The 26,415-nt window shown below is 45.1% G+C and overlaps 2 protein-coding genes across 12 annotated transcripts in view; one reads left to right on the top strand and one right to left on the bottom strand.

Moving 5' to 3' along the window:
* TRIM2 (tripartite motif containing 2) overlaps window positions 1–26,415 on the bottom strand; it is a 127,700-nt gene that overhangs the window by 89,779 nt on the left and 11,506 nt on the right. For 10 of the 11 annotated variants that reach the window (XR_012158601.1, XR_012158602.1, XM_073341380.1 and 7 more), the window contains exon 1: window positions 9,114–9,246. The exons of the other annotated variant lie outside the window; for it this stretch is intronic. The gene's annotated coding sequence lies outside the window, so the exon portion shown is untranslated. Of the gene's footprint in view, window positions 1–9,113; window positions 9,247–26,415 lie in introns of those variants that run through there. 11 annotated transcript variants of the gene reach the window in all.
* On the top strand, window positions 12,862–19,270 carry LOC140910974 (uncharacterized). Its single transcript, XM_073343185.1, has 3 exons — window positions 12,862–12,925; window positions 15,852–15,913; window positions 16,916–19,270. Exons 1-3 carry the CDS (start codon window positions 12,862–12,864, stop codon window positions 17,858–17,860), a joined length of 1,071 nt encoding a protein of 356 aa, XP_073199286.1. The 3' UTR covers window positions 17,861–19,270.

The raw sequence follows: 26,415 nt of genomic DNA, 5'->3' as shown, positions 1-26,415 counted from the left end.
GAGCCATCCCACTGTGCCCAACACTGACAATACAATTGATACAAACATTCTTGAGGAGGACGTGTACCACCGACACAAGGAGCCTAGGGTGCACACAAGTGTGGCAGTATGCGGACTTAAGTTACCTTGATGTAATTTTGTAGCCTATGTCTACTATGGCTATGTAGACATGGCCATAGTTTCTCTCTACCCCACCCAGGCCTAAGTCAACCATTGGTGAACCTCTCGCCTCCAGACTGATCTTGGATTATATCTACTCCCCACCTGTACCTCTTCTCTGTACACTGCTGTGTAAGGTTGCCAACTGTCTAATCACACAAACCCAAACACACTTGCCCCGCCCCCTTCCCTGCCCCACGTCCAAGGCCCCACCCTGCTCACTCTCTCTCCCCCACCCTCACTTACTTTCACTGGGCTGGGGCAGGGGCATGGAAGGGGGTGTGGGCTCTGGAGCCCCCTGCATCCTCTGGGGCCTCAGGGACATGCCAGCCACTTCTAGAAGTGGCACAGGGCCAGAGCAAGCAGGGAGCCTGCCTTAACCTTGCTGCGCCGCTGGCTTTCAGCACCTAAAATCTCTCAGTTTGGCTTCAGTAGCCTCCAGGAGACAGGGTGTGATTCCGGGAGACTCCCAGTGAAATCGGGAGGGTTGGCAACCCTATGCTATGCTATAGGCTTGCTGCCTCGTTTCCCACTCCCTCTCTCCTCCACCAAAGTGTCTAGGCCTTCCTTGAAAGCTCCCATCCCACCTCACTTTCTTCTGCTATCAAGTATCCATTTCCTTACTAGAGCAGCCTTGGCTCTTTCCTCTCCAACATGCTTTTCTTTCTGTTTTCTGGAGGAATTAGATGGGAAATGTTTACTAATGCACTGGTAGGAGAGAATTAGTTGTGGAAAGTTACATACAGGGAAACCTGAAGTATAAATAAAAGACCAGATGAGTAAGATGAATCTGAGAGAAACCATTTTCTTCCTGCCAGAATAATGGCATTTTACATACATTACATTTTATCCTTTAAATTGGCCTTCTCATAGTTAGCAAAGAAAAACAATTCTTTGCATGGCACAATGGTGCTCACTAGAATAGGCCGAATACTTTAAGACTTTATTTGCTAACTTTACTTTATTAAAGTAAAACCTGTGAATTCACCTCAGTGTCCCTGATGCTTTTTATTTTTCCACAGACTTTCAATTTTTTATTTGAAAGAGTAGTCACAGAAAGTTCAACAAATATTCACATTCAATTCAGAGGCTGAAATTTGTTCACAAATTATTTGTGTTCAGTAATTGACAATCAGGGGTTCTTCCATCACTGTAGTAAGGATTTCCATTGACCTAGTGATGTCTACACAATGGCTTAGGTCAGCTTAATTACATTGCACAGGATGTGCAATGTTTCACAGCCCTGAGCCAGGTAGTTAAGCCAACCTAACTTTGTAGTGTAGATCAGCCCTAGGGTTGAGTTTCCAAAACAAAAGTGAAAGAATTGGAACAGTACATTGCAGAAGATATTATATTATCTTGGAGTTACACATTGCAGTCCTCTCTCAGTCTGTAAGCAGCCAGTAGTCCTGTTGATTTTGACAGGATTTTTTTTTCTGAATAAGGCCTGCAGAATTTCAGCCCATGAGATTACTGAGACATTCTTTAACATTTGACTAACACCTAGAGAACCTGGGCAATCAGGTTTGATCTGTGTGTTTTCAGGTTCTGGGAGCCTCCGCAAAGAAGGAAAGGAGTACTTGGGGCACTTTAGAGACTAACCAATTTATCTGAGCATAAGCTTTCGTGAGTTACAACTCACTTCATCCAATGAAGTGAGCTGTAGCTCACAAAAGCTTATGCTCAAATAAATTGGTTATTCTCTAGGTGCCACAAGTCCTCCTTTTCTTTTTGTGAATACAGACGAACATGGCTGCTGCTCTGAAACCTGTCATTCAGCACAGAAGGGAGCCCCATAGCTATTTGATTTCATGGAGCAAATAATAGCATGAGTCTTACAACTTAATGGGCATTATACAGCCTGTGTTTCTCAAATATCCACACAGGGAAATAACGGTAACAAGGGGGAAAACCTGAAAACAGGTTTGATAATTCTTTCAGACATTAGGAACCAGGACAGAATTCAGAGAGCTGGCTGCTCAATTAAGGACATTTTTTTCTAGAAGATTAAATTGCTGCTTTCCCCTGACCTCTGACCCAGCTCCCAGGCAAAGAGGAAGGAGATGGTAATATTTTAAAGCTCCTTTCTGGATGAAGGAGCAAAGGCATCCATAAAATTTCCTGCCTAGTTTAAAATCACCCATGCTAGGACTGGACTTTACTTTCTGGGACTAGTATTGGGAGAGTTGCTTCCTACAGAAATTCAGAGAGGAGAACCTGAGTGGGCTGTCTGTAAGTTACAGTAAAGAAAAGCACTTTAACTTTGCACCATTTCTGTGGGCTTAAACACAAAAGAAGTTGGCTCCTTGTATTGTGTTTAACACTGTATGAACTACCAATAACTTGCATTAATGGAGCCCAGTCCTGCAACATGCCGATTTCAAAAGGAACTGAGAGCATTAGAGGACTGATTCTGGTTCCACCATAGCCCCTGACAGGTTTCAGAGTAACAGCCGCGTTAGTCTGTATTCGCAAAAAGAAAAGGAGTACTTGTGGCACCTTAGAGACTAAGGTTAAATTAATTGGTTAGTCTCTAAGGTGCCACAAGTACTCCTTTTCTTTTTACCATAGCTCCTGTAAACTGCTGTGGTGCCATAGAGCAACATGGGGAAAATTCCTCCAGCTCAGCAGCAGTGTATAGCCAACAGAAGCGGCCTTATGCTGCTGCTGCTGCTGTTCCCCCTTCCCCCTTGGAATCCCTGGCATAGGGGGCATGCCAGAGTACAGTCAGATAGGAAGGACATATTAAAGAAAGGAGGGAGAGAAGCCACAGCAGTCAGTGTTGTGGAGGTTCTGGCAGCCTTGGGGAGGCTGCTGTAAGTGTGAGCAGCCCCATACTGTTCTAACTTATGCCAGAGGCCATGTGAGCCAAGACTTCAGGCAGTGCAAAGATGACAACGCTGCTTTTGCTCTCCTTCCCCCTACAGCCTGCTGCATCTCTCTCTTAGCTGTGTGAGTAACCAGTTTTTCAGTTTCATGGTTGAACTGAAAAAGAAAAAGAAAAAAATTGTTTCAGGTCAACCCAAAACAAAAGATTTTCCAATTTTTCGATGAGATAAAATGTTTAAAAAAAAAAAAAAAGTGTTGGGTTGGACAAAACGTCATGTTTTTTACCTTTTTAAAAATAAAATTGAAACAAAATTCAAAATGATGTAATTGAGCAATTTAAATTTTTCTGATTTTTCCCCACCACTAAACAATTCAGCAATTTGACACAAATTTGCAAAATGTTTTTGTTGACCAGAATCTGCTTTTTTTCAGCCCCCCGCCAAAAAGAGTTTTGTTTAAAAACTTTTGCCCAGCAAGCAATTTCAGATTGGGCCCAGAGTGAATACCAGTTTGAGACTCTCTTCTGTTTTTGTGGCCAGCATAATTGGCTGTAAATTAAAGGAGGGAGACTTGCTCTTGCTGTATCAGTGCTAGCTGAACACTATATACAGTGCTTTAAAAAAAAAAAAATCATATCCTTAGGACGCTTTTGGGTTTTTTATAATGGCAAAAATACATCCTGTCAGATCGGCAGCAGCATCCATTCCCAGTATAGTTTAATAATTCCTACGTTCCTATGTCTGCTCTGTTGTTTCCATTTAGGAACCAGGAAAATAGATCCAGAAAAGAAAAATAATTTTAGGCAACCCTAACGACTGAAAAAAAGCAGATTCAGGTCAACAAACATTTTAGACAAAGGCTTTCAAAACTTTACGGAGACTTGAGTGAAAGCTCATGTTAGTTCCAAGTCAATTTGCCTTTCGTTGGTTCTAAGGTACAGCACAATGAACTAGGGCTGGGTGGACAATGGCTCTCTTTCCAGTCACTGCACTACCAATATTTAACTCCTTACTTGCTAATGTGCCTTTTGATAGTGTGGTTGGATTATAAAAGGGCCTAGGCATATTCTATTCCTAACGTCCTGTGCAATATAGCTGCACATTTCCTTTGCTCAGCAATGGCTAGTTATGTATTGGGACTGAACCTGCATCCCTTCCACACCTATAAATCCCAGTGTGAAAGCAGGATTCAGCTCATTGACAAAAATACTAGTGAGAGAAACAGTATGGCCTGCAGAAATGAGCAGATGGGTGAGAATCAGGAACTCTGTCACTGACTTGCTATGTGGTCACTTCACCAGTCTCTCTCAGGTTCCCTATCTACAAAATGGGGATATCAATACTGACAGAGAGATATGAAGCTTAATTAGTTAATGCTTGTACAGTGCAGTTGTAAAATACAATGTGAACACAAACTATTATTTTAGGACTAGCCTCCTCCTCCCACCCCAGGCAAACAATTGGAAGAAATTCCCAAGAGTGCAAGCCTTGTCTCCTCTATCCCAGATGCTTCATTAAAAAAATTTCTTCATGTCATGTTTCTCTAGTTACTTTCCTGCTTTGCACAAAAAAAAGCAGAGAGGTGAGTGCTGATGTGTCCCGGATGAAATTTGGGGAAATCCTAGACCAGAGGTGGGCAAACTACAGCCCGCAGGCCACATCCAGCCCGCAGAACCCTCCTGCCCGGCCCCTGAGCTCCTGGCCCGGGAGACTCACCCCCGGCCCCTCCCCTGCTGTTCCCCCTCCCCTGCAGCCTCAGCTCACTGCATGGCTGGCACAATGCTCTGGGCGGCCGGGCAGCGCAGTTGCAGAGCCGTGGAATGACCTGGTGCTCTGGGCAGCGCGGCTATAGCGCCGCCAGCCACTGGTGCTCCAGGCAGTGCGGTAAGGGGCCAAGGGGGGTAGTCACGGGAGCTGGGGTGTGGATAGGGGTCAGGGCGGTCAGAGGGCGAGGAACAGGGCGGTTGCATGGGGCAGGGGTCTGGGGAGGGGGCAGAGGTTCCCGGGGCGGTCAGGGGACAGGGAGAAGGGGTGCTTGGATGGGGATTGGGGGGCAGTCAGGGGTGGGGGGGTCCAGGGGGGGTCAGGAGACAGGGAGCAGGGGGTGGTGGATAGGGTAGGATTTCCGGGGGGGCCGTCAGGGGGTGAGAAGCAGGGGGGTCAGATAGGAGGCGGGGGATGGGCCACGCCTGGCTGTTTGGGGAGAGACACAGCCTCCCCTAGCCGGCCCTCTGTACAATTTTGGAAACCCGATGTGGCCCTCAGGCCAAAAAAAGTTTGCCTGCCCCTGTCCTAGGCTGTCACATTTTTGGTGCACAATTTCTTTTGGGCACTCAAAGTTTTCTGGGTTGCTCATTAAGTCAATTTTCCAGTTGTCCTTTGTCATTTTAATTAGACCCTTTGATACCTGGGCAGGTCAGGTATTTCACTCCCAACCCAGCTTGGATTTTAAATTTAACTGAAAAAGGATAAAAGTGTCTTGTTTAAAAATATGAACCATCAAACACTTGCACTGCATGTATTAAGGGGCTGCTATTGCAAGGTGGTGAGCACCCTCAAATCCGTGCTTTCACTGCACATTGAGAGAGCTCAGCATGCCACCAGTTCCAGACCCAATGAATCAAATTAAAAATTGCCTCCTACTTGTCACAAGGATATCATTTTTCAAGAGTACTGCAAATGGCTTCTAAGCTTGGGAGCTGATCCAACATTCATTTTGTCAAGAAGCTAGCCAGGGGGAAGATCAGACTCAGCTTTACAGACTATGTAGTCAGGTGTTGGTAAGGATATTTAGAAGGCAGCAGTTAAAAAGTCAGGGTTACCGTTAACACCAAATTAATATTCTCCATTAATTGTTGAGTTATTGCAGTTATAGGCTTTATAGGGTATTTTAAGTCTCAGTTCATGAATATTTGTTAACGCTTTGTTTTCACAGAGTGTCCGTCATCTAAGGCTGACATGTGGGTACACTGTGGTCAGTTCTTTTTATGGTGGATGTTGGTGCAATGCTCCGATTTATCAATGTCTTTGAATATATCTGGAAAATTATCTCCCTCTGAGGGAGAGAGAAAGAAATTAATTTTAATCTGCTGCCTCTTTAGACTGAAGTAAATTAAACAAGTACAATTAGCTCCTATTCAGGAAGCCATGTTGTGCGGCACCCCAGATACACATAGCATTCCTTTCAATAGTCAGACAATACAAGGAGCTTATTGCTTATTCCGGATATAGACAATGGGGTCCGGTCCAGGTGCTTTGACTTATACACAACAAAAAAAATCCATTTTCATATTTGTATCAAGCCTGCTATTCAAGCTGCAATATCTCAGCACTGCTTAGATGGAATCACAACAAAACCTATGACGTACAATAGCTGGCCTGGCATAGAAACACCTTATTTCTGTAGTTAGCATTGGTTCGCCTACTGTAATGCCTCATTCCATATACCCGAGTTAATATTTGCTTTAGAATTCCAACAATAAATCCTAGTTTCTTGACCATCAGATCACATCCAGCTAAAACATACTAAAAGAGATGGTAGCCCACAATTTGACAATTTTTATTTTAAACAAGGGTTTATATTTAATTAAATGAATAGTAATTTAGCCACTATTTTACATAGATATTGAAGCTTAGATGACCTTGCACAATCAAAGCTCCTTACATTGAGTGATCTTAAATGCCACATGGAAGAGTATGAAGAACCTGAGCTAAAGGTGTCAGGCCTGATTCTCAGGTATGGTTAAGCTGTCATGGTACAGAATCCTAGTAGTATGGCAAAGATGGCTATATGCTGATGCTACAATCCCTAGGGAATCGCTCACATTAGATGACTTTTCAACTGGCTCATTAGGAAAGCTTTAGTGCAGGTCATCTCAGGCCTGAGAACTGGGCCCCCGGCCTTCCTTGAGAACATCCTTATACTGGTTGGTCTGTGACTCAAACTTCATGATAATTTAAATCAAATCAAAGTAAAAGTACTTCTGACCTCTGGCTTAAAAAAAGGTTAGTTTTAAATATGGTGAACATATTAATTTACAATAAGAGTCTTTCTTGTCCGTATACCTTTTACCCAAAACCTGAATTGATCTTTGTTCTGCAGATCTCTGCACTTCCAGGTTCGAGGTGGAGACTGAAAGAGGAAGAGCTAAGAGGCAGCAGGAAAGGCTATCCTGGAAGTATTATTATTTATTAAGTGCTGTCAGTGTGCCATATGGGATATTTCCAGCCACACCAGAAAAAGGAAGCACTAAAAATATTGCAGGAATCTGCTCTCCTGAGGTTTCCAGCCCACTGCAGATCTGAATGGTTTGTGTCATTTAGATAAGTAGCCAAATATGTGGGTGTTTCTCCTAACCAAACCCAACCTCAGAGGTTCACTCATCATCACTTTGAATTCTGCTATCTGATGGGATTTTGCAAAAAAAAGAGACACTGTAGTCTAGTGAACTGAGTACCAGATGGAGAGCCAGTCAAAGTTAGGTTTCAGAGTAACAGCCGTGTTAGTCTGTATTCGCAAAAAGAAAAGGAGTACTTGTGGCACCTTAGAGACTAACCAATTTATTTGAGCATGAGCTTTCGTGAGCTACAGCTCACTTCATCGGATGCATACCGTGGAAACTGCAGCAGATATTATATACACACAGAGATCATGAAACAATACCTCCTCCCACCCCACTGTCCTGCTGGTAATAGCTTAGCTTGCAGTTTCCACAGTATGCATCCGATGAAGTGAGCTGTAGCTCACGAAAGCTCATGCTCAAATAAATTGGTTAGTCTCTAAGGTGCCACAAGTCAAACTTATAATACTTACTTTTGCAATGACTTGCTGTGTGGCCTTGGAAAGTCACGTACCCAAAGGTGCTGGAACTAGGGATGCAGGGGATGCTGCTGCACCCCCTGGCTTGAAGTGCTTCCCATATATACAGGGTTTACAGTTTGGTTCAATTGCTCTCAGCACCCCCCACTATACACATCCATTCCAGCACCCCTGTGTCTACAAAGCATTTTGGAGTGAGTGGGAGTAAACGTCTCAGCCTGGTTCGACAGACTCAGGCTAGTGCACTTCACCTAGTGCTCCAAAAAACAAACTCTAGAGGGATCGCTTTGAGTTATGGCTCAGGCTGTAGTTTGGTTCAGAACTCCTCCAGCCCAAGCCACAACTTCAAAGCTTTATCTATTTGGCTATTTTAGAGCTCTAGCACAAGCCCTGCTAGCCCACGTCTGTCCACCCAGCCTGGGAGACTTGCTTCTGCTCGCCCCAAAATGTTGTGTAGACGTATACCCATTGTGTCTCAGTTTTCCATATTTACAGATGGGTTCAAGCCACAAACTTAAATCCAGATGCAGGCTTGTCCAGAGTTCAGAGGGGGTTGGTCTGTACTCATCTCTAAAGGGATGACAATATTTATCTCACAAGGGGTTTGTTAGGAGTAACTAGTTAATCTTTTCAGAACCCTTTAAAGGTGTAAAGAACTAGCCAAATGCCAAGGATTATTTTTTTACATATTGAAAACCAGAAAGGGTACATTTGGGGACCCATCCCCACTCTGAGGTCTCCTGCTTAATGGAACTGCACGCATTTCTAACAGCAGGCAGCAAAGAATACTAAAGCCGGGATTCTTTTTCTAAGTTAGGAGGAATATATCTTAGAATATGATAACACCTTTCAGCACTTTTACAGAGCATTAATTTTAGGGTATCTCATATCTAACTCTTTCACCTTTTTCTGAAGTCCTGTATTTATGGTTACAAAAGCTGCCACAATATTGTAAACTTGTCTGATAGAGAACTAGATGCTGATAACTTAAGCCCCGTATATAGTTTAAACACTGACCCAAAAAAAAAAAAAAAAAGCAAGTTTAAATAGCTTGTGTCCCATTAATTTCATCCTGCTATCTCCCTGTTTTATCCAGGAAGATCTCATCCTCATTTGAAATTAAATAGACTGTTCTTTGTAGCCGTGACATTGAATACAAAGCAGCTGTTATTTCACTTCATACAGAAGGATATAATTTATTTTAACAACTGCACATCTGAATCGCAGTTTTTTATCATTTCTGCTGAATGAGGATTATCCATAGCCCTTGATAAAAACTATAATGGCATAGTTAGAAGCCTACTTACTAGTGTTCCATAATGTCCATTCAGGAGCATCAGAGGCTGAAATACAGTCTCTGTGATCAGGAGATTCAGTTCCCTGCAGCATTCAGACAATTGGTCCCATTATGGTCATCAGGCGGCTGAGTTAAAGGGTGGCCTTGCAAAAACATAAACAGCTTGTCAGCACAAGCCAAAAAGGCGGGACTGCAGTATCAGGGGACAATGTGAGCCAATGATTAGCCTTTTTAGGTTCTGTTTGTTTAAGATATTGTGTTTCATTCCTAAGAAGAGGAAAGTAGGGGACTAAGAGGAGCTGACTAGGAAGAAACAGTGAGTGTTGTGCTGTTTACAACTAACCGGAAAAAGGCTTAGAGCAGAAGGGGCAAAAAAAAAAAAAATCAATAAGTCATTTCAGGAAAAAGCCATTTGCTTCACTTACATATAATCATTTTTTAAAATCTCACAGGCATCTGCATTGCATTTAGCCTGGTCCTGCTTTTAGATCAATAAAAAGCACTAGAAGCACAGCTGTGGCCCATGTTCACTATAGAATTTTTTCTTTCCTCTTGCCCACACTCTTACAGATGTTTCCAGAGAAAAGAATCGACAAAATCCACTGTGATCTTCCTCCTCTCTCCTCTTCCCAGCACACTCTCCTTCTATCACCTTCTTTCCCCTGACTCTGAAGTTTCTCACTTGCTGCCACACCCCACGCTGCCCTCTTGGCCCTATCCATTCCCCTAACTTCCCTCAGCCTCACTCTAATTTCTTTCCTCTCCCTTGTCCTCACTACCAAGCCCTTTTGGTCCTTTTCTCATGCTACCACTTTGGTCTCATCAAGTCTCTAATGACCTCTTCCTGGCTAAATCTCAAGTTCTATACTCCAGCCTCACCCATAAACAGCAAAACGTCCCTTCTTAAAAGTCAAGTGACCTGCTGGCTTTCACCTGGTTCTCCTCTTAGCTTTCTACTTAATTGAGCCTTTAACGTGCCCTCCAGAGGGTCTGCCACTCTCCATGGTTGTGCCACAAGCTATGGTCTTGGTTACCCTCCTATTCTCTGTCTAGGTAATATGCAACGTCTCATACAACTTCTAACACTTTTATGTCAATGACTCATAGTTATGCCCTTTCACTTCTCACCTTTCTCCTTCCATCCAATCACATTTTAGACTGTTATTTGGATATCTCCTCCCAGATGTCTTGTCAATTGTAATTTAACCTAGCCCCATCTGATCTTCTGATCTTTCCTTCAAATTCCTCATTCAGGGCCAGATTAGGTAATCCACTGCCCTATTCACACCATGATACAGGTGTGGCTCCACCTTCATGACCATCTGCCAGCGCCATGGCCCGCCATTCCCTTCCCAAGAGGGCCTTCTCCCCTCAGTCTGGCAGCAGGCCCTTCTGAATCTCGGGAACAATAAGGATATCATTAGGAGTCCTCTTTCCCACCTGGACAGTTAGGGGTGGCAGCAGGGCCCCCCCAGCATTTACTCCAGCAACCTGGGCGTATTTGCTTGGGTGGGGGAATGGAGCCCCCTAGAAAGGTAGGTGTTAGCATTAACACCTCATTGAGAAAGATGGGGTAGTTCACACCCCTCAGAGCTATTGTTTCAGGCTGTCCGCAGACTCAGGCACACATCACTGCATCAGATAAGCTTGAGTCACATTTTTGTTTTCCTTGACAATCAGGAGGGATAGAATCTTTTTTTTTAAAATGAACACTGGGATTCTGGTGCAATCACATGACTCCAGCATCTGGGTCCAAAAACATGGGCCTCTAGTGCCTATACCCTAATCCAGCTCTGACCTCTCCACTTCCTCTGTGCTCTGTTATTTTTGAAATCATCTCACCAAACCCACACATCCAGGCTGTGATAAAATCTTGCTGCTTCTTCCTCATAACAGTTCTACAACCAACCCTTTCTTTTCTATCCAGTTAGCTAACATCATCATCATCATCTACACCCTCATCATCTCTAGTTTTGGTTATTGCAGCTTCCCTTGCTCTGGCCTCCCTAATGGCATATTGTTCCTATCTCATCCTTAGAAAAGCAGCTGCTAAGATCATCTCATCACTCTGACCACCTCACCATCCTTGTTGGAATCCCCCCACCCATAACAAGCTCAAGATTTTTGTTAAAAGAAAAGGAGGACTTGTGGCACCTTAGAGACTAACAAATTTATTTGAGCATAAGCTTTCATGAGCTACAGCTCACTTCATCGGATGCATTCAGTGGAAAATACAGCAGGGAGATTTTTTGTTGTAACCTTCAAAGCCCTTCACAACTCTGCCCTTCCCCATTTATTGCCTCTAATTACTTCTTGCATTGCCCCCATCCTTTCCACTCCATCAAAAATGTTGGCTTTGAATGTTGCGCACTTGTCTACTCCTCCCACAAACTTTCATTTCACCCTGCCTCTTATGAATGAAATGCCCTCCCGGAACAGATCTAGAAGACACTCACTCCCCTTCAAATCCATTTGCATGAGCCACTTCTGCCACAGTGCTTACAAGAAATGGGTCATAGCTAAGTTGGGGGGGGGAGAGGGCAGCAGAGGGAGGTGGATGAGGGACAGTTGTGGAAATTGATATTTATGTATTTACAAAGCAATGCAAAAAATATGCCTATATAAAATATTTATATATGTAACAATTGTATGTATTTGCTTATCTCCCTCTCATCCACATAGCATATATTGCTTATTCTCTTCTACTATTAGATCTTAGGGGTAGGGACTGGCAACAAATATCAGCGATGGATTTGTATAAAGTGCACAGACACTGTACCTGAGTTTGTGGCAGAGCTGTGAATAGCTATGAACAGACAGTTTGTTTGTAGCTATCTTGTCTCTGATTTCCATGGCAATTTCTTTAAGATGCTAATGCAGTGTAGCCACAAATAAAGAAACAAAGGAGAGTGCAAGAATGAGCTGATTGAGTGGACTATGCTGAAAAGGCTCACTCTTCAGAAAAATTCATTCTCAGTAGAATTCCTTCTACACCAGTGGTTATGCCAAGGATGAATTTAGCTCCTTGTCCTTGGGGCCTTGTCTACCCGCAGAAGTTTGTTACTTATGCTACCAACAGTGTAAGCTCAATTGTAGACTGGGTGCGTGTGTTTTTACTGGCTAATCCTCTGCTGAGTCCCCTGGGAGATATCACTTCTTAAACACATGATCCCAAAGCTACTGACCCCGTGGCAGCAACTACTAGTGCACAACTTTTTTTTTGTTTAAATATTTTTTTCCACTTGAAATTGGCTTTTTGATTAAATGGACATTTTTGAAAAAACACAAAACTCTCATCAAAAATTGTTTAATTTCTCAAAAAAAACCAAAACTTTTGGTTTTCTGCAACTGAAACCAAAAAATATTTGGTTAAAAACTATAAAAACCTCACTCCACCCCCTTCTCTGGCCTTCGGGTTTAATCTAGTTTTACCTATGTTCCTTACCCCTTCCTAGACCTCAGACCATGCTTTAACATGTACCTACCTTTTAAACACATGAATTGTCCCATTGATTTCAGTGGGACTAATTGTGTGTTTAAAGTTAGGTATGTTTAGGGTGATCATATTTCCCTAAAGCAAAAACGGGACACCGCGCAGGACTGGCCCAAGCTGCCTGGGGTCACTGGCCACCCCCCAGAATGTTCCTCCACACCCCCCAGTTTGAAAATTGGGCGATTTGTCCCATTTGCTCTTGCCAACTGATGATCAGCTGGCAAGAGCAAATGGGACAAATGCCCAGTTTTGAAAAAAAGTTGGGATGTCCAGGACAGGGCTTAAAAAGGGGACTGTCTCGCCCAAAAAGGGATGTCTGGTCACCCGAGGTATGTTCCTATATAATTTTCTAAACTGGGGGCATTATCAGCAAAACACTACAGTCACTATACCTCGTAAGGCCCCCAAAGTCTGTTATCAAAGAAGGGAAGAAATGTGCTAGTTACCTAGCATGTGGACACATGTAAATAATTAAACGTTTTAACTGGAGTCACCTGGCTGTAACGAAGGACAATCATTTACTCAAATATGAAAAGAGCCATCCTAGTGTGCCAGGCAAACCCCTATTTTACAAGCTGTGTAAGGAATGGAAGAAAAATAAGTTCAAAGTGAACAGACATGAAGAATCAATATGGAGATTTCCACAAATTAGGGCCCCACCTACACTACAATTGTGGCCAAGTAACAGAACTCAGTCAAAATATAATTGTCCCTTGACGCAGTTACAATATGGATAAACTTTGTAGTGTAACTGGGACCAAACTGTGTCTCTAAGATCAGAATAAAGCTTTGGCCTTTACAGGGTCTGAATCCACTTACTGGGACCAGGAGAGGGCTTTTCACCATGTTGTATCACATTACAGTTGCAGCACAGATCAGTTCCAAAAAAACCCAGGGCTGAAAATACTCCCACAGTAATTTATCAAATAATTGAATATATAAAGAACCTGAAAATTAGAGATCAGGCCATATCATCAGATTGAGCAACCAAAGGTTCATTAGATCTTATAACAGGCAATGACACAAAGAATTAATGGATCACTGAAGAATCAGGGAACTGCTCTCTCATAAATTCCTACCCATGTCTATTAAATCCAATAATAACAACCAAACTAATGCAAACTGATAAGATTTGGGGAGGGATAGCTCAGTGGTTTGAGCATTGGCCTGCTAAACCCAGGGTTGTGAGTTCAATCCTTGAGGGGGCCATTTAGGAAACTGGGCCAAAAACTGGGGATTGGTCCTGCTTTGAGCAGGGGGTTGGACTAGATGACCTCCTGAGGTCCCTTCCAACCCTGATATTCTATGATTCTATGACTTTATGTTCTACTAACACTCTCTCACTTATATGAAAAAGTGAATAATTTGTTAAATTCCTTAAACAATGTTTTTAGGTGCATTTTAAACAAGTTCTCCATTAAAATCATTTGTCAAAGATTGTATGTTTAATGACGAAGTTGTTAGTTGTGAAAATACAATGTATTCCCACAAGAAAACATTTAACTGCTGTACATCTATAGTTTAAAATGAAATACAAAGGACAAGAATGGAAATAAAAAGGGTGGTATTTAATTTTGCTTCCAATCTGAGGGCAGTTGTAATTCAATTTATTATTTTTTAAACTGAAAAGTAAGATGCCTAGATGCCTTTTTTGCAAATTTTATCCACTGGGTTAAGTTTAATGTGTTTTTAAATATTGCCTAGCCTGAAGAGAGTCTGAGCAAGTTGATTGTTTTCATCTGGCAAAAATAAATAAATAAAATCTTTAAAAAATGCAAAAGAAGAAGTGTGAGCTGTATGTCTATATTAGTAGAGATCATTTGAGCATATGCAAGAGGAGAAAGGTTGAAATAAAATCTCAATTATAATCCCACTCTAAATGCTTTACAATTTTGCTTGTAGCTTGAATCATGTATTTTCAGTAACACCAGTTATAGTCAGTCTCACTTATACTGCTTTTTTTAACTAGCACACACACACACAAATAGATGTTAGATACCCCTCTCCTTCCCCTCTCCCAACATTCTGGAAGAGACTCATTGTCTCTCCACAACTAAAAGGCTCTCTGCAGATCCTGTCTCTTCCGCTGGCTCTCTAAGCCACTCACTTTAAACAATCACATTTTAGCTTCTGAGCCTCCTGTCTGGAGCATGCTTAGTCATTCTTCCTGGCCTGTGTACTCACCATCCCTACCATATGGGTAGACTAACCTACAGACTTCACTTCTGCTTGTGAATGTGGAATTGTAAAGCAGAGCAACGTTTGACCTCTTTCCAGTTTTCCACCTGTTAGGTAAGCAGCATGTCATCAGAGTTCCTGTTTGTGTGTTTCTCTGGGCTCGTCTGCACTTACTGCATCACTGTAGCACTTAGTACAGACATTACTTAGGCAGGTCCTCCACCTCCCAGAGAGGCGATAGCTACGTCGACAGGAGAAGCCCACCCGCTAACAAAGTGCTGTTTACACCAGGAGTTAGGTTGGTATAACTGTGTCACACCCTTAAGTGAAGTATTTATATCAACATAAACTGGGTGCATGAACCAGGCCTCAATTGCTTATGAACATGAATACTCGTCTCTGCAATGTAATGTTTAAAAAAAAAAAAAAAAGGCTTCTTACTCTGGTCACTGAATTAATTACTCTTCTTTTAACTGCTGGTTTGACTCGAGCTGCACATGAAAGGCACAGAGAGCTCAGGCCAAGAGACAGCCTAATAGTGTTTGACTAAGTAAGAGCTGCCACTCTGGAAATTACCAGGGTTATGTGAACTGCTTGAATTAATGTAATTGTTTTTATGCTATATTTCTTGGTTATATATAGGAGAGATAAAAGATACCAGGCAGCACAAGTCAACCAGGATAGAAGCTTGATTTGAACTCAGTCCTTTGGCACTTTTATGTAGGATAGTGCCTAAAGGATAGCATTTTTTAATCTGCTGGTGTAACACAGGAGGTAAAAGCTTAGATTAATGGACTAAAGAAGACAGTAGTGGATCTGCACAAAGCATAATTTAAAACCACACAAATGAGTGAATCTCAACAATTCAGAGCAACAGGAGACAGACAACTAAATGCCTTAGAAAGCAAATGCCTCAAAAATACTAGGTATTACATTAAATGAATTTACAAGTGCCAAGATTTGTCAGAGAACAACTTATTTGCTCTACAGTTATCCTGAAAAGAAGATGGAAATATCTGGGACATGTGTTAAGAAGAAAGGCAGAGCATCTGTCACAGCAGGTGTCCCATTGAGCAGCTGGAGAAACATGTAAATGGGGCCAACCGAAAGAATCCCTCTGTCAAACTGTACTTAAGGAGGTAAAACTTAATGAGACTTAGCAACATAGGGGACATGCAGAGAGCAGCCCAAGATAGGCAGGAACAGTGAAGCTTTGTTTGCATCCTAAACAACACTTGAAGGCACGGGCGGGATTCAGTTTCAACACTAATTAACATGGGACCCAGTTGAAACTTTTCTGAGAACATTTTTCCATTTGTCAAAAATCAAAATATTCCACATCGATCTCAGTGAAAATTTATTAAAAAAAACTTGTAAAAATAAATTTTTAAGCATATGAAAATTAAAATAAATTTAAAATATGCAATTTGAAAAATATTAAGTAAATTTTGATTCAATTTTATTGAAACAAAACATTAATTGATCCAAAGTGAATTATTTTTGAAAATTTCATTGTGAGAAATTTAAAAATTCAACATTTCATTCTAATTCAGAGTGAAGTTTTATTTTGAAATTGTGGAATTTCCCACAAAATGGAAATTCCAGTTCCCAAGAAATCTCTAATTAATGTTCAGATTTCTTCTGAAACATCTTTAAGATCCTAGGCTTAGGAAGCTTTTTTTCAGAACACAATAATTTTATTGAACCCACTAACTTGAAGATATCATAGAAATGTAGGGCTGGAAGGAACCTTGAGACGTCAAGCAGGAGAGGAGCAGGGGGACTAGGAAGTATCCGAGCGTGTGTTTGCTGGGGGGGCAGTGTGAGAGCCTGAGTGAGTGTCTGATTGGCTGCTAGCCTGCAGGGGGCGGGCAGTAGGGTGTCTGTTTGTTTGCGACAGGGAAGCCTGGCTGTTTAAAAATAGCCAGAGCTTCGCGAACCAGCTGAGCGGCGGAGAACCAGCAGAGCAGCGGGGACAGCAGAGCAGCTCACAGCAGGAGTTTGCCTGGGAGTTCGCCTGGAGGGAGCCCAGTGAGGCAAACTGCTCTGAGGAAGCTCATAGTAGGAAGGTGATATGGAAGGGGGGGGGTTCAGCTGTTGTGACCTGCACTGGATGTGCCATGTTTGTCTTTTTTCCACAGGACAGAAGCGACTTTGTCTGTACAAAGTGCAAGCTGGTCTCCATATTGGAAGAGAAGATTGAAGGTCTGGAGCAACAGATAACAACCCTGCGTTGCATACGGGAAACTGAGGATTTTCTGGACGAAACTCGGGACAGGCTTCTAGGGGCACAAAGCTCTACAGATATAGAGCAGGTTGCACAGAGGAGCCAAGAGGCCAGTGAAGAAGCTTGGCAACATGTGACCTCCAGAAGAGGTAAGCGGAATGTCCGGGTTCCAGTAACACAGACACAGGTAACTAACCGCTTTCATGTTCTCTCCACAGGTATCGTTGCGGAGAGTGGACCAGATGATATGTCTGGGGCGAGAAAGCAGAAGGAGACTCCGCTGGTTGGAAGGCATGAGATGCGATGTCCTGAGGTTGGGAGTTCCACGACCACCACTCCCAAGAGGAGAAGGCGGGTGGTGGTGGTCGGGGACTCTCTCCTCCGGGGGACTGAGTCATCTATCTGCCGCCCTGACCGGGAAAACCGAGAAGTCTGCTGCTTGCCAGGGGCTAAGATTCGCGATGTGACGGAGAGACTGCCGAGACTCATCAAGCCCTCGGATCGCTACCCCTTCCTGCTTCTCCACGTGGGCACCAATGATACTGCCAAGAATGACCTTGAGCGGATCACTGCGGACTATGTGGCTCTAGGAAGAAGGATAAAGGAGTTGGAGGCGCAAGTGGTGTTCTCGTCCATCCTCCCCGTGGAAGGAAAAGGCCTAGGTAGGGAGCGTCGAATCGTGGAAGTCAACGAATGGCTACGCAGGTGGTGTCGGAGAGAAGGCTTTGGTTTCTTTGACCATGGGATGGTGTTCCATGAAGGAGGAGTGCTGGGCAGAGACGGGCTCCATCTTACGAAGAGAGGGAAGAGCATCTTTGCCAGCAAGCTGGCTAACCTAGTGAGGAGGGCTTTAAACTAGGTTCACCGGGGGAAGGGGACCAAAGCCCTGAGGTAAGTGGGACAACGGGATACCAGGAGGAAGCACAGGCAGGAATGTCTGTGAGGGGAGGGCTCCTGCCTCATACTGGGAATGAGGGGCGATCAACAGGTTATCTCAAGTGCTTATATACAAATGCACAAAGCCTTGGAAACAAGCAGGGAGAACTGGAGGTCCTGGTGATGTCAAAGAACTATGACGTGATCGGAATAACAGAGACTTGGTGGGATAACTCACATGACTGGAGTACTGTCATGGATGGTTATAAACTGTTCAGGAAGGACAGGCAGGGCAGAAAAGGTGGGGGAGTAGCCCTGTATGTAAGGGAGCAATATGACTGCTCAGAGCTCCGGTACAAAACTGCAGAAAAACCTGAGTGTCTCTGGATTAAGTTTAGAAGTGTGTGCAACAAGAGTGATGTAGTGGTGGGAGTCTGCTACAGACCACCGGACCAGGGGGATGAGGTAGATGAGGCTTTCTTCTGGCAGCTCACAGAAGCTACTAGATCGCATGCCCTGATTCTCATGGGTGACTTTAATTTTCCTGGTATCTGCTGGGAGAGCAATACAGCGGCGCATAGACAATCCAGGAAGTTTTTGGAAAGCGTAGGGGACAATTTCCTGGCGCAAGTGCTAGAGGAGCCAACTAGGGGGGGCACTTTTCTTGACCTGCTGCTCACAAACCGGGTAGAATTAGTGGGGGAAGCAAAAGTGGATGGGAATCTGGGAGGCAGTGACCATGAGTTGGTTGAGTTCAGGATCCTGACGCAGGGAAGAAAGGTAAGCAGCAGGATACGGACCCTGGGACTTCAGGAAAGCAGACTTCGACTCCCTCAGGGAACGGATGGCCAGGATCCCCTGGGGGACTAACTTGAAGGGGAAAGGAGTCCAGGAGAGCTGGCCGTATTTCAAGGAATCCCTGTTGAGGTTACAGGGACAAACCATCCCGATGAGTCGAAAGAATAGTAAATATGGCAGGCGACCAGCTTGGCTTAATGGTGAAATCCTAGTGGATCTTAAACATAAAAAAGAAGCTTACAAGAAGTGGAAGGTTGGACATATGACCAGGGAAGAGTATAAAAATATTGCTTGGGCATGTAGGAATGATATCAGGAGGGCCAAATCGCACCTGGAGCTGCAGCTAGCCAGAGATGTCAAGAGTAACAAGAAGGGTTTCTTCAGGTATGTTGGCAACAAGAAGAAAGCCAAGGAATGTGTGGGCCCCTTACTGAATGAGGAAGGCAACCTAGTGACAGAGGATGTGGAAAAAGCTAATGTACTCAATGCTTTTTTTGCCTCCGTTTTCACTAACAAGGTCAGCTCCCAGACTGCTGCGCTGGGCATCACAAAATGGGGAAGAGATGGCCAGCCCTCTGTGGAGATAGAGGTGGTTAGGGACTATTTAGAAAAGCTGGACGTGCACAAGTCCATGGGGCCGGACGAGTTGCATCCGAGAGTGCTGAAGGAATTGGCGGCTGTGATTGCAGAGCCATTGGCCATTATCTTTGAAAACTCGTGGCGAACCGGGGAAGTCCTGGATGACTGGAAAAAGGCTAATGTAGTGCCAATCTTTAAAAAAGGGAAGAAGGAGGATCCTGGGAACTACAGGCCAGTCAGCCTCACTTCAGTCCCTGGAAAAATCATGGAGCAGGTCCTCAAAGAATCAATCCTGAAGCACTTGCATGAGAGGAAAGTGATCAGGAACAGCCAGCATGGATTCACCAAGGGAAGGTCATGCCTGACTAATCTAATCGCCTTTTATGATGAGATTACTGGTTCTGTGGATGAAGGGAAAGCAGTGGATGTATTGTTTCTTGACTTTAGCAAAGCTTTTGACTCGGTCTCCCACAGCATTCTTGTCAGCAAGTTAAAGAAGTATGGGCTGGATGAATGCACTACAAGGTGGGTAGAAAGCTGGCTAGATTGTCAGGCTCAACGGGTAGTGATCAATGGCTCCATATCTAGTTGGCAGCCGGTATCAAGTGGAGTACCCCAAGGGTCGGTCCTGGGGCCGGTTTTGTTCAATATCTTCATAAATGATCTGGAGGATGGTGTGGATTGCACTCTCAGCAAATTTGCGGATGATACTAAACTGGGAGGAGTGGTAGATACGCTGGAGGGGAGGGATAGGATACAGAAAGACCTAGACAAATTGGAGGATTGGGCCAAAAGAAATCTGATGAGGTTCAATAAGGATAAGTGCAGGGTCCTGCACTTAGGACGGAAGAACCCAATGCACCGCTACAGACTAGGGACCGAATGGCTAGGCAGCAGTTCTGCGGAAAAGGACCTAGGGGTGACAGTGGACGAGAAGCTGGATATGAGTCAGCAGTGTGCCCTTGTTGCCAAGAAGGCCAATGGCATTTTGGGATGTATAAGTAGGGGCATAGCGAGCAGATCGAGGGACGTGATCGTTCCCCTCTATTCGACATTGGTGAGGCTTCATCTGGAGTACTGTGTCCAGTTTTGGGCCCCACACTTCAAGAAGGATGTGGATAAATTGGAGAGAGTCCAGCGAAGGGCAACAAAAATGATTAGGGGACTGGAACACATGAGTTATGAGGAGAGGCTGAGGGAGCTGGGATTGTTTAGCCTGCAGAAGAGAAGAATGAGGGGGGATTTGATAGCTGCTTTCAACTACCTGAAAGGGGGTTCCAAAGAGGATGGCTCTAGACTGTTCTCAATGGTAGCAGATGACAGAACGAGGAGTAATGGTCTCAAGTTGCAGTGGGGAAGGTTTAGATTGGATATTAGGAAAAACTTTTTCACTAAGAGGGTGGTGAAACACTGGAATGCGTTACCTAGGGAGGTGGTAGAATCTCCTTCCTTAGAGGTTTTTAAGGTCAGGCTTGACAAAGCCCTGGCTGGGATGATTTAACTGGCAATTGGTCCTGCTTTGAGCAGGGGGTTGGACTAGATGACCTTCTGGGGTCCCTTCCAACCCTGATATTCTATGATTCTATGACTAGCTGGGCAAGGAGACGGGGACTGGGAACCTGTGTGGTGGGAAGAAGGTGGTGGCAAGGTGTGATGGAACATACCCCCGCCCCACTAAAAGCAAGCCTAACAAGCATCTCTGCACTCAGGCCATGCCAATTAGGCACACCTTCAGAGCATGCTTTACCTGGAGAAGGAGAGCTTAAAAATGTGAAGCTGGTCACAGAGCAGCAGGAGTGGTTTTCCCAAGAAGAGGGGCTGCTAGAGAACCGAGCCACCAGGGAAGCCCAGCCTGAGACTTCCGTCCTCCCCATTGTTTAGGGCAGACAGACACTGCAGCCCTGAGAGGGGCTCTGGACGTCTGCTCTCTCCATCAGTGCCCTGTAGCCGGACCTGAGAAGCAGAGCCAGGGACTGGATGTAATTAGACCCAGAAAAAACCCTAGGAGTGGGCTTTTAACTCCCGTGGGGAACAATGAGCTTGCTCAGGAGTGGGGGTTCCTGTAGGGGACTCAGGGACAAGAGACTGGAAGGGACTACAGCCAAGTTGGTGACTACAATTGGTGGAGAATGCGGGTGATTAAGCCCTACACCTGTTTCAAGGCCCTGAGACAGAAACAGGCTCCACACAAGTCCACTGAGAGGGCGCTTCTGCCGAGATGGACCCAGAGCACTGGTGTAAGTGGGTGGCAGAGTGGCAGCATCAGCAGGCCAATGAGCAGCAGCAATTCCAGCAGCAGATGTTGCAGCAGTGGATGGCCCAGCAGCAGCAGACCCAAGTAGTGCAACAACATCAGCCACTGAAGGAGGTTGTGTCCCAGCAGCAATAACTCTGGAGAGACTTCCTGCAACAATTAAGACCACCGCCCCCTGGCCAGGGAGACCCTGCAGGGCTCAATAACAGGGAGAGCTCTGGCACTTGTGCCAGTGAAGTTAACTAAGATGGGCCCAGATGATGCTCTGGAGGCATTCATCACCATCTTTGAGAGGGTGGCACTGGCCTCTCAATAACCTCCAGAACATTGGGCCTTAGTTTTAGCTCCATACCTGATGGGACAGGCACCGCTGATCTACTGTAACCTTGATCCAAAGCAGGCTCAACACTACATTTGGGTGAAGGCCACTATTTTAGATTTTCTGGATATAAGCAAGGAGACATTGGTAGTGCTTTAGAGCAAAGACCTACCCCAAGGGCCATGCTCCAAGGTGCTGGTACAATGATTAAAAGAGCATTGCTGGTGGTGGTTTCATGCAAGGGAGCACTCCAGAGCCCAAATTGCAGAGTTGGTCCTAACAAAGAGCGGGTTCTCCAGCATTATTCTGAGTCATTGTTGAATGCGGTGCAGCTGATGGAGAATTTTCTCATAGCCGATTGGTCACTATGGATAGAACATGCACAGCCTCTGCCCATTCATCGGCGAGGGCCACCGACAGGACTGGATACCTACTAGCAGGTGCTGAACCCAGGCAAGATGAAAAACCATGTACAAATCCCATCCCAGCAACCCAAGCTACCCATACAGAGAGGAGAAGACCTCAGCAAGTCACGGGGCCAAGCTTGGATGAGGTATCACTCAGATAAACCACCTGACACAAACAACTAGGGTGGAGTCCTTGAGCTTAGACGTGGGTCCTGCTCAAAATTTAAACCTATTCCTTGCTGGGAAGGAACCCACAGGAATGAGCTCAGTAACTGGATACTCTGTGGGCAACAGGGGCACATGAGGAAAGAGTGCCCATGGGTGGAATGTGAATATGCAGAGATTGGACAGCAGAAGAGAAGGACTGGGACTTCTCCCATGTTGACTGTCCCAGTATGGGCCCAAGGGAAGGATTTACTGGGGCTTGTAAACTTGGGGTGTAGCCAAACTGTGATGCACGCCACCCTAGTGGGTGAGACAATCCTCATGGCTCCTTGTCTCCAGTCTCCTTACCCATACAGTTCCAGTTCCTCTCTTCCAACTCCAATTCTAATCTGTCTCTTCCCCCTCCCCAGGGCCAATCAGAGTGGGCACCAGGAGGGCCATTTGGCCTAAGCCTCAAGCTCAAAGGGGGCCTCAAATTTAGACACTTGTTAATTTTTTGGCATTCAGTAAGTTTCACAACTTGTTTTTATGGGCATCCCTATCGGACCACAATGTGACACACTCTCAGCTTAGAGCTGCAAATTTAAGCAAATAAGAGAAATGTTCAAATTATGCCTCTCTCTTTTTTTGGTGCCTTATTTTGTTTTCATGTGTCACCATTTATTATTATTATGGCTAGCGGCCTCAAAAGCTGGAAGTGGCCTGGGCCTCTCTGGACCTCTGAAAGGGCCTGCTCCTCCCGCAACTCCATTGCCTGGCTTCCAGGTGCCTCCCACAATCCCCAGTCCCACTGGCTGCTAGCCCAAGTCTCCTTCCCTAGGTTTCTTGTCCAATTTCAGTGTCCCCCACCCTTTGTCCCAGTCTCTTTGCCCAGCCAGTCACTAGTCTCCCTCTGCATCCAGGTTTCTCATCAGATCTACATTTTTCCCATATGCAGCTGGCTGACCCTCAGCCTGGGATCGGCTGTAGTCTCTTCCAGTTTCTTGCCCCTGGGTCCCCTACAAGAATCCCCACTCCTGGGCAAGTTCACTGTTCCCTGGTGGACTTAAGCCCACTCCAGGGATCTTTTCTGGGTGTAATTGCCTTCAGTCCCTGGTGCTGCTCCTCAAACCCAGCTACAGGGTACTGACAGAGAGCAGATGTCCAGAGCCCCTCTCAGGACTGCAGTGTCAATCTGCCCTAAACAAGGGAGGGTGAGGAAGAGAAGGGTAGCCACTGCCATGGGCTAGGCTTCCCAGGCTACTAGGTCCCTTGCAGCCTCTCCTCATGGGCAAACTTGCCCGTCTGCTCCCTGTGACCAGCTTTTTGTGTATAATATTAATTGTCCACACCTATTCAGATATCACTTTTTATATGGCACTCCAGTAACAGAATTCACCAGTACCTGAAGGGGGCTTGCCTCAAAATGTTCTCTCTGAACCCATCTGATCGGGTGATCTTGTTCTAGAGTATGTATGTATTTGTGCCTATTTAATCTCATCTACTCCTTCCAATACTGTGGAGAAGAAAACAGTTCTCACAGAAAAGAGGAACTCTAAAAATGATGATGGTATCATAGCATAATAAGAATTAGCACTGATGATGAAGAGATGGAAGCCTTTCTATATTTAAGTTTGTCTTCCTCCCCATTTTTTTTTTTTTTTTTGGGAGGATTGTAGAGGTAATTCCCCAGTGGTTTTTACCAGACAGGAACAAAGCCAAACTGATGAGAAGTTTTGATTATAGAAAGCTTCTGGTGCTTTCAGGAGAAGTTAGAGCTGTAAACACGGAGAAAGGGAGAATTCTAAATCATATGCTACCTGGTCATACATCAGTAAGCCATCTTTAATCTCCAGTTTGCCAGGAAACATTGTACCTTTCTCTCAGACTTGACCACAAAGCTCCAGGCATCTGTCACCTCCAAGATGGATTACTGTAATTCACTGTTATCTGAAGCTGAATGGGAAGATTATTCAGATAGTCCAGATGGTATAGAATGCGGTTGCCCACCTTCTCTATGGCTTATTCTGCCACGAGTTCATGAGATCTGTGCTCAAGTCCCTCCTCTGGATCACACTCAGCTTCTGATGTCAGTTTAAGGCTTTTCAAAGCAATTGAGGGATCAAGCTCCAGCTACAGTGACAAGCAAGTTTTTATCTATGAATCACCATGGCAGACAGCTATGCTCCTCTGGGACAATGCAGATTACAAAGCCAAGGACGAAGTCTTTGAGAGCGGAGAACAAAGCATTCTCTTTTGAGGGGATCCCGCTATGGCAGAGGAGATTAGATGAGAATAGAGTTTGACCATCTTTAGGAAACAGCGTAGAATCTTATATTTTGAAAAGGGGTAGGGTTGAGGGTAGTTTCTGTCAGGCAGTGGCAGCTTTGAGACCCAAATAGGGCTGTATTGAAGGCCCATGAAAGGAGTATCAGCCTACCTCTGTTGCCTCTTGGGCTGGCTCCACTCAATTTTGGGGTTGTGTTAACATATGTTAGACTCCCCCCTGGAACCAGGAGGTGGTGGGCAGCTTCTGCTATTGAATCCCCTCAAGTGCACTCACCAATGGAGCCTGGGTTCAGTGGAAACCAGTGGAACCTAGGGAGTGAATCGGGCCCAGTGAATGGAAAAAGACACTCCACTGTCACTGTATTTTCCTGTCTGAGCTCGTAGTTTGTCTGTCATGCATAAAACAGCCAGCAACTGTTAGCAGCAACAATTGAGTTATTCAGCATGTATTTTGGAAAACGATGGATGGAGTTTCTTGTACCACCCAGACCCCAGCTCTTTATCAATTCCTCTTTCATTAAAGTTGTGTTATTGCAGCATCTGTTTCTGTGTATTGTAAGAATAATTCCATTATAGTTTTATTTACATTTAGCCATGGATTGCCCTGCATATAGATAGACAAACTATATCTCCAGAGTAACAGAGAGCCCTGTATCTATTCTTAATTTTTATACCTTATCACCGTATCATTGCTCATCAATGATGGTGCCCCAAGGACCAATGCAGTTATGGGAGTGATGACGATGAGGATAATTTTAAGCAGGGGTGGGGAACATTTTTTCTATCAGGGGCCAATGACCCACAGGAAAAAAAAAAATCAGTCATGGGCCACACAGCCCCGTGGTGGGGCACGGAAGCTTAGGGCTTCCTCCCACAGCAGGGCAAGCCACTGCTCATGGCTCCATCCCCATGGGAGGGCATGGAGGCTTGGGGCTTCCCCTAGGCTCTGGGGTGGGGCCAGAAATGAGGTGTTCAGGATGCGGGAGAGGGCTCCCAGCTGGAGCAAGGGGTTGGGGTGCGGGGTCTGGGAGGGAGTTACAGTGCAGAAGAGGGTTCTGACCTGGGGCAGGAGGTTCGAGGTGCGGGCTCTGGCCAAGCGGTGCTTACCTCAGGTGGCGCCGAGTTGCCAGCGCAGCAGGGCTAAGGCAGGCTCCCTGCCTGCCCTAGCTCCACGCTGCTCCCAGAAGTGGCTGCCATATCCATCCCCTAGGCGGAGGGGCCAGCGGGCTCTGCGCTATGCCCACAGGCACTGCTCCTGCAGCTCCCATTGGCCACAGTTCCCGGCCAATGGGAGCTGCGGAGCTGGCGCTGGGGGCAGGGGCAGCCAGCAGAGCTTCCCTGATCACCCCTGCTCCTAGGGGCTGCAGGGACATGCCCGTCTCTTCTGGGAGACAGATGTGGTCCCCTCTTCTCAAAAAGGATATACTGGCATTAGAAAAGGTTCAGAAAAGGGCAACTAAAATGATTAGGGGTTTGGAACGGGTCCCATATGAGGAGCGATTTAAGAGGCTAGGACTTTTCAGCCTGGAAAAGAGGAGACTAAGTGGGGATATGATAGAGGTATATAAAACCATGAGTGGTGTGAAGAAAGTGAATGAGGAAAAGTTATTTACTTGTTCCCATAATATAAGAACTAGGGGCCACCAAATGAAATTAATGGGCAGCAAGTTTAAAACAAATAAAAGGAAGTTCTTCTTCACTCAGCGCACAGTCAACCTGTGGAACTCCTTGCCTGAGGAGGTTGTGAA

The sequence above is a fragment of the Lepidochelys kempii genome, chromosome 4 (assembly GCF_965140265.1).
Source record: "Lepidochelys kempii isolate rLepKem1 chromosome 4, rLepKem1.hap2, whole genome shotgun sequence".
NCBI classification, from domain to species: Eukaryota; Metazoa; Chordata; order Testudines; family Cheloniidae; genus Lepidochelys; species Lepidochelys kempii.
Note: the sequence above shows the minus strand (reverse complement) of the source record. Positions and strands in the feature narration are given on the sequence as shown.

What these genes read in the sequence shown, in the direction of transcription:
- LOC140910974 (XM_073343185.1), top strand. Translation starts at nt 12,862, where the DNA reads ATGTCCAGGACAGGGCTTAAAAAGGGGACTGTCTCGCCCAAAAAGGGA. An exon ending in GGGATGTCTGGTCACCCGAG is followed by an intron (nt 12,926 to 15,851) that starts GTATGTTCCTAT and finishes CCCATTGAGCAG; the next exon opens with CTGGAGAAACATGTAAATGG. An exon ending in GTCAAACTGTACTTAAGGAG is followed by an intron (nt 15,914 to 16,915) that starts GTAAAACTTAAT and finishes TTTTTTCCACAG; the next exon opens with GACAGAAGCGACTTTGTCTG.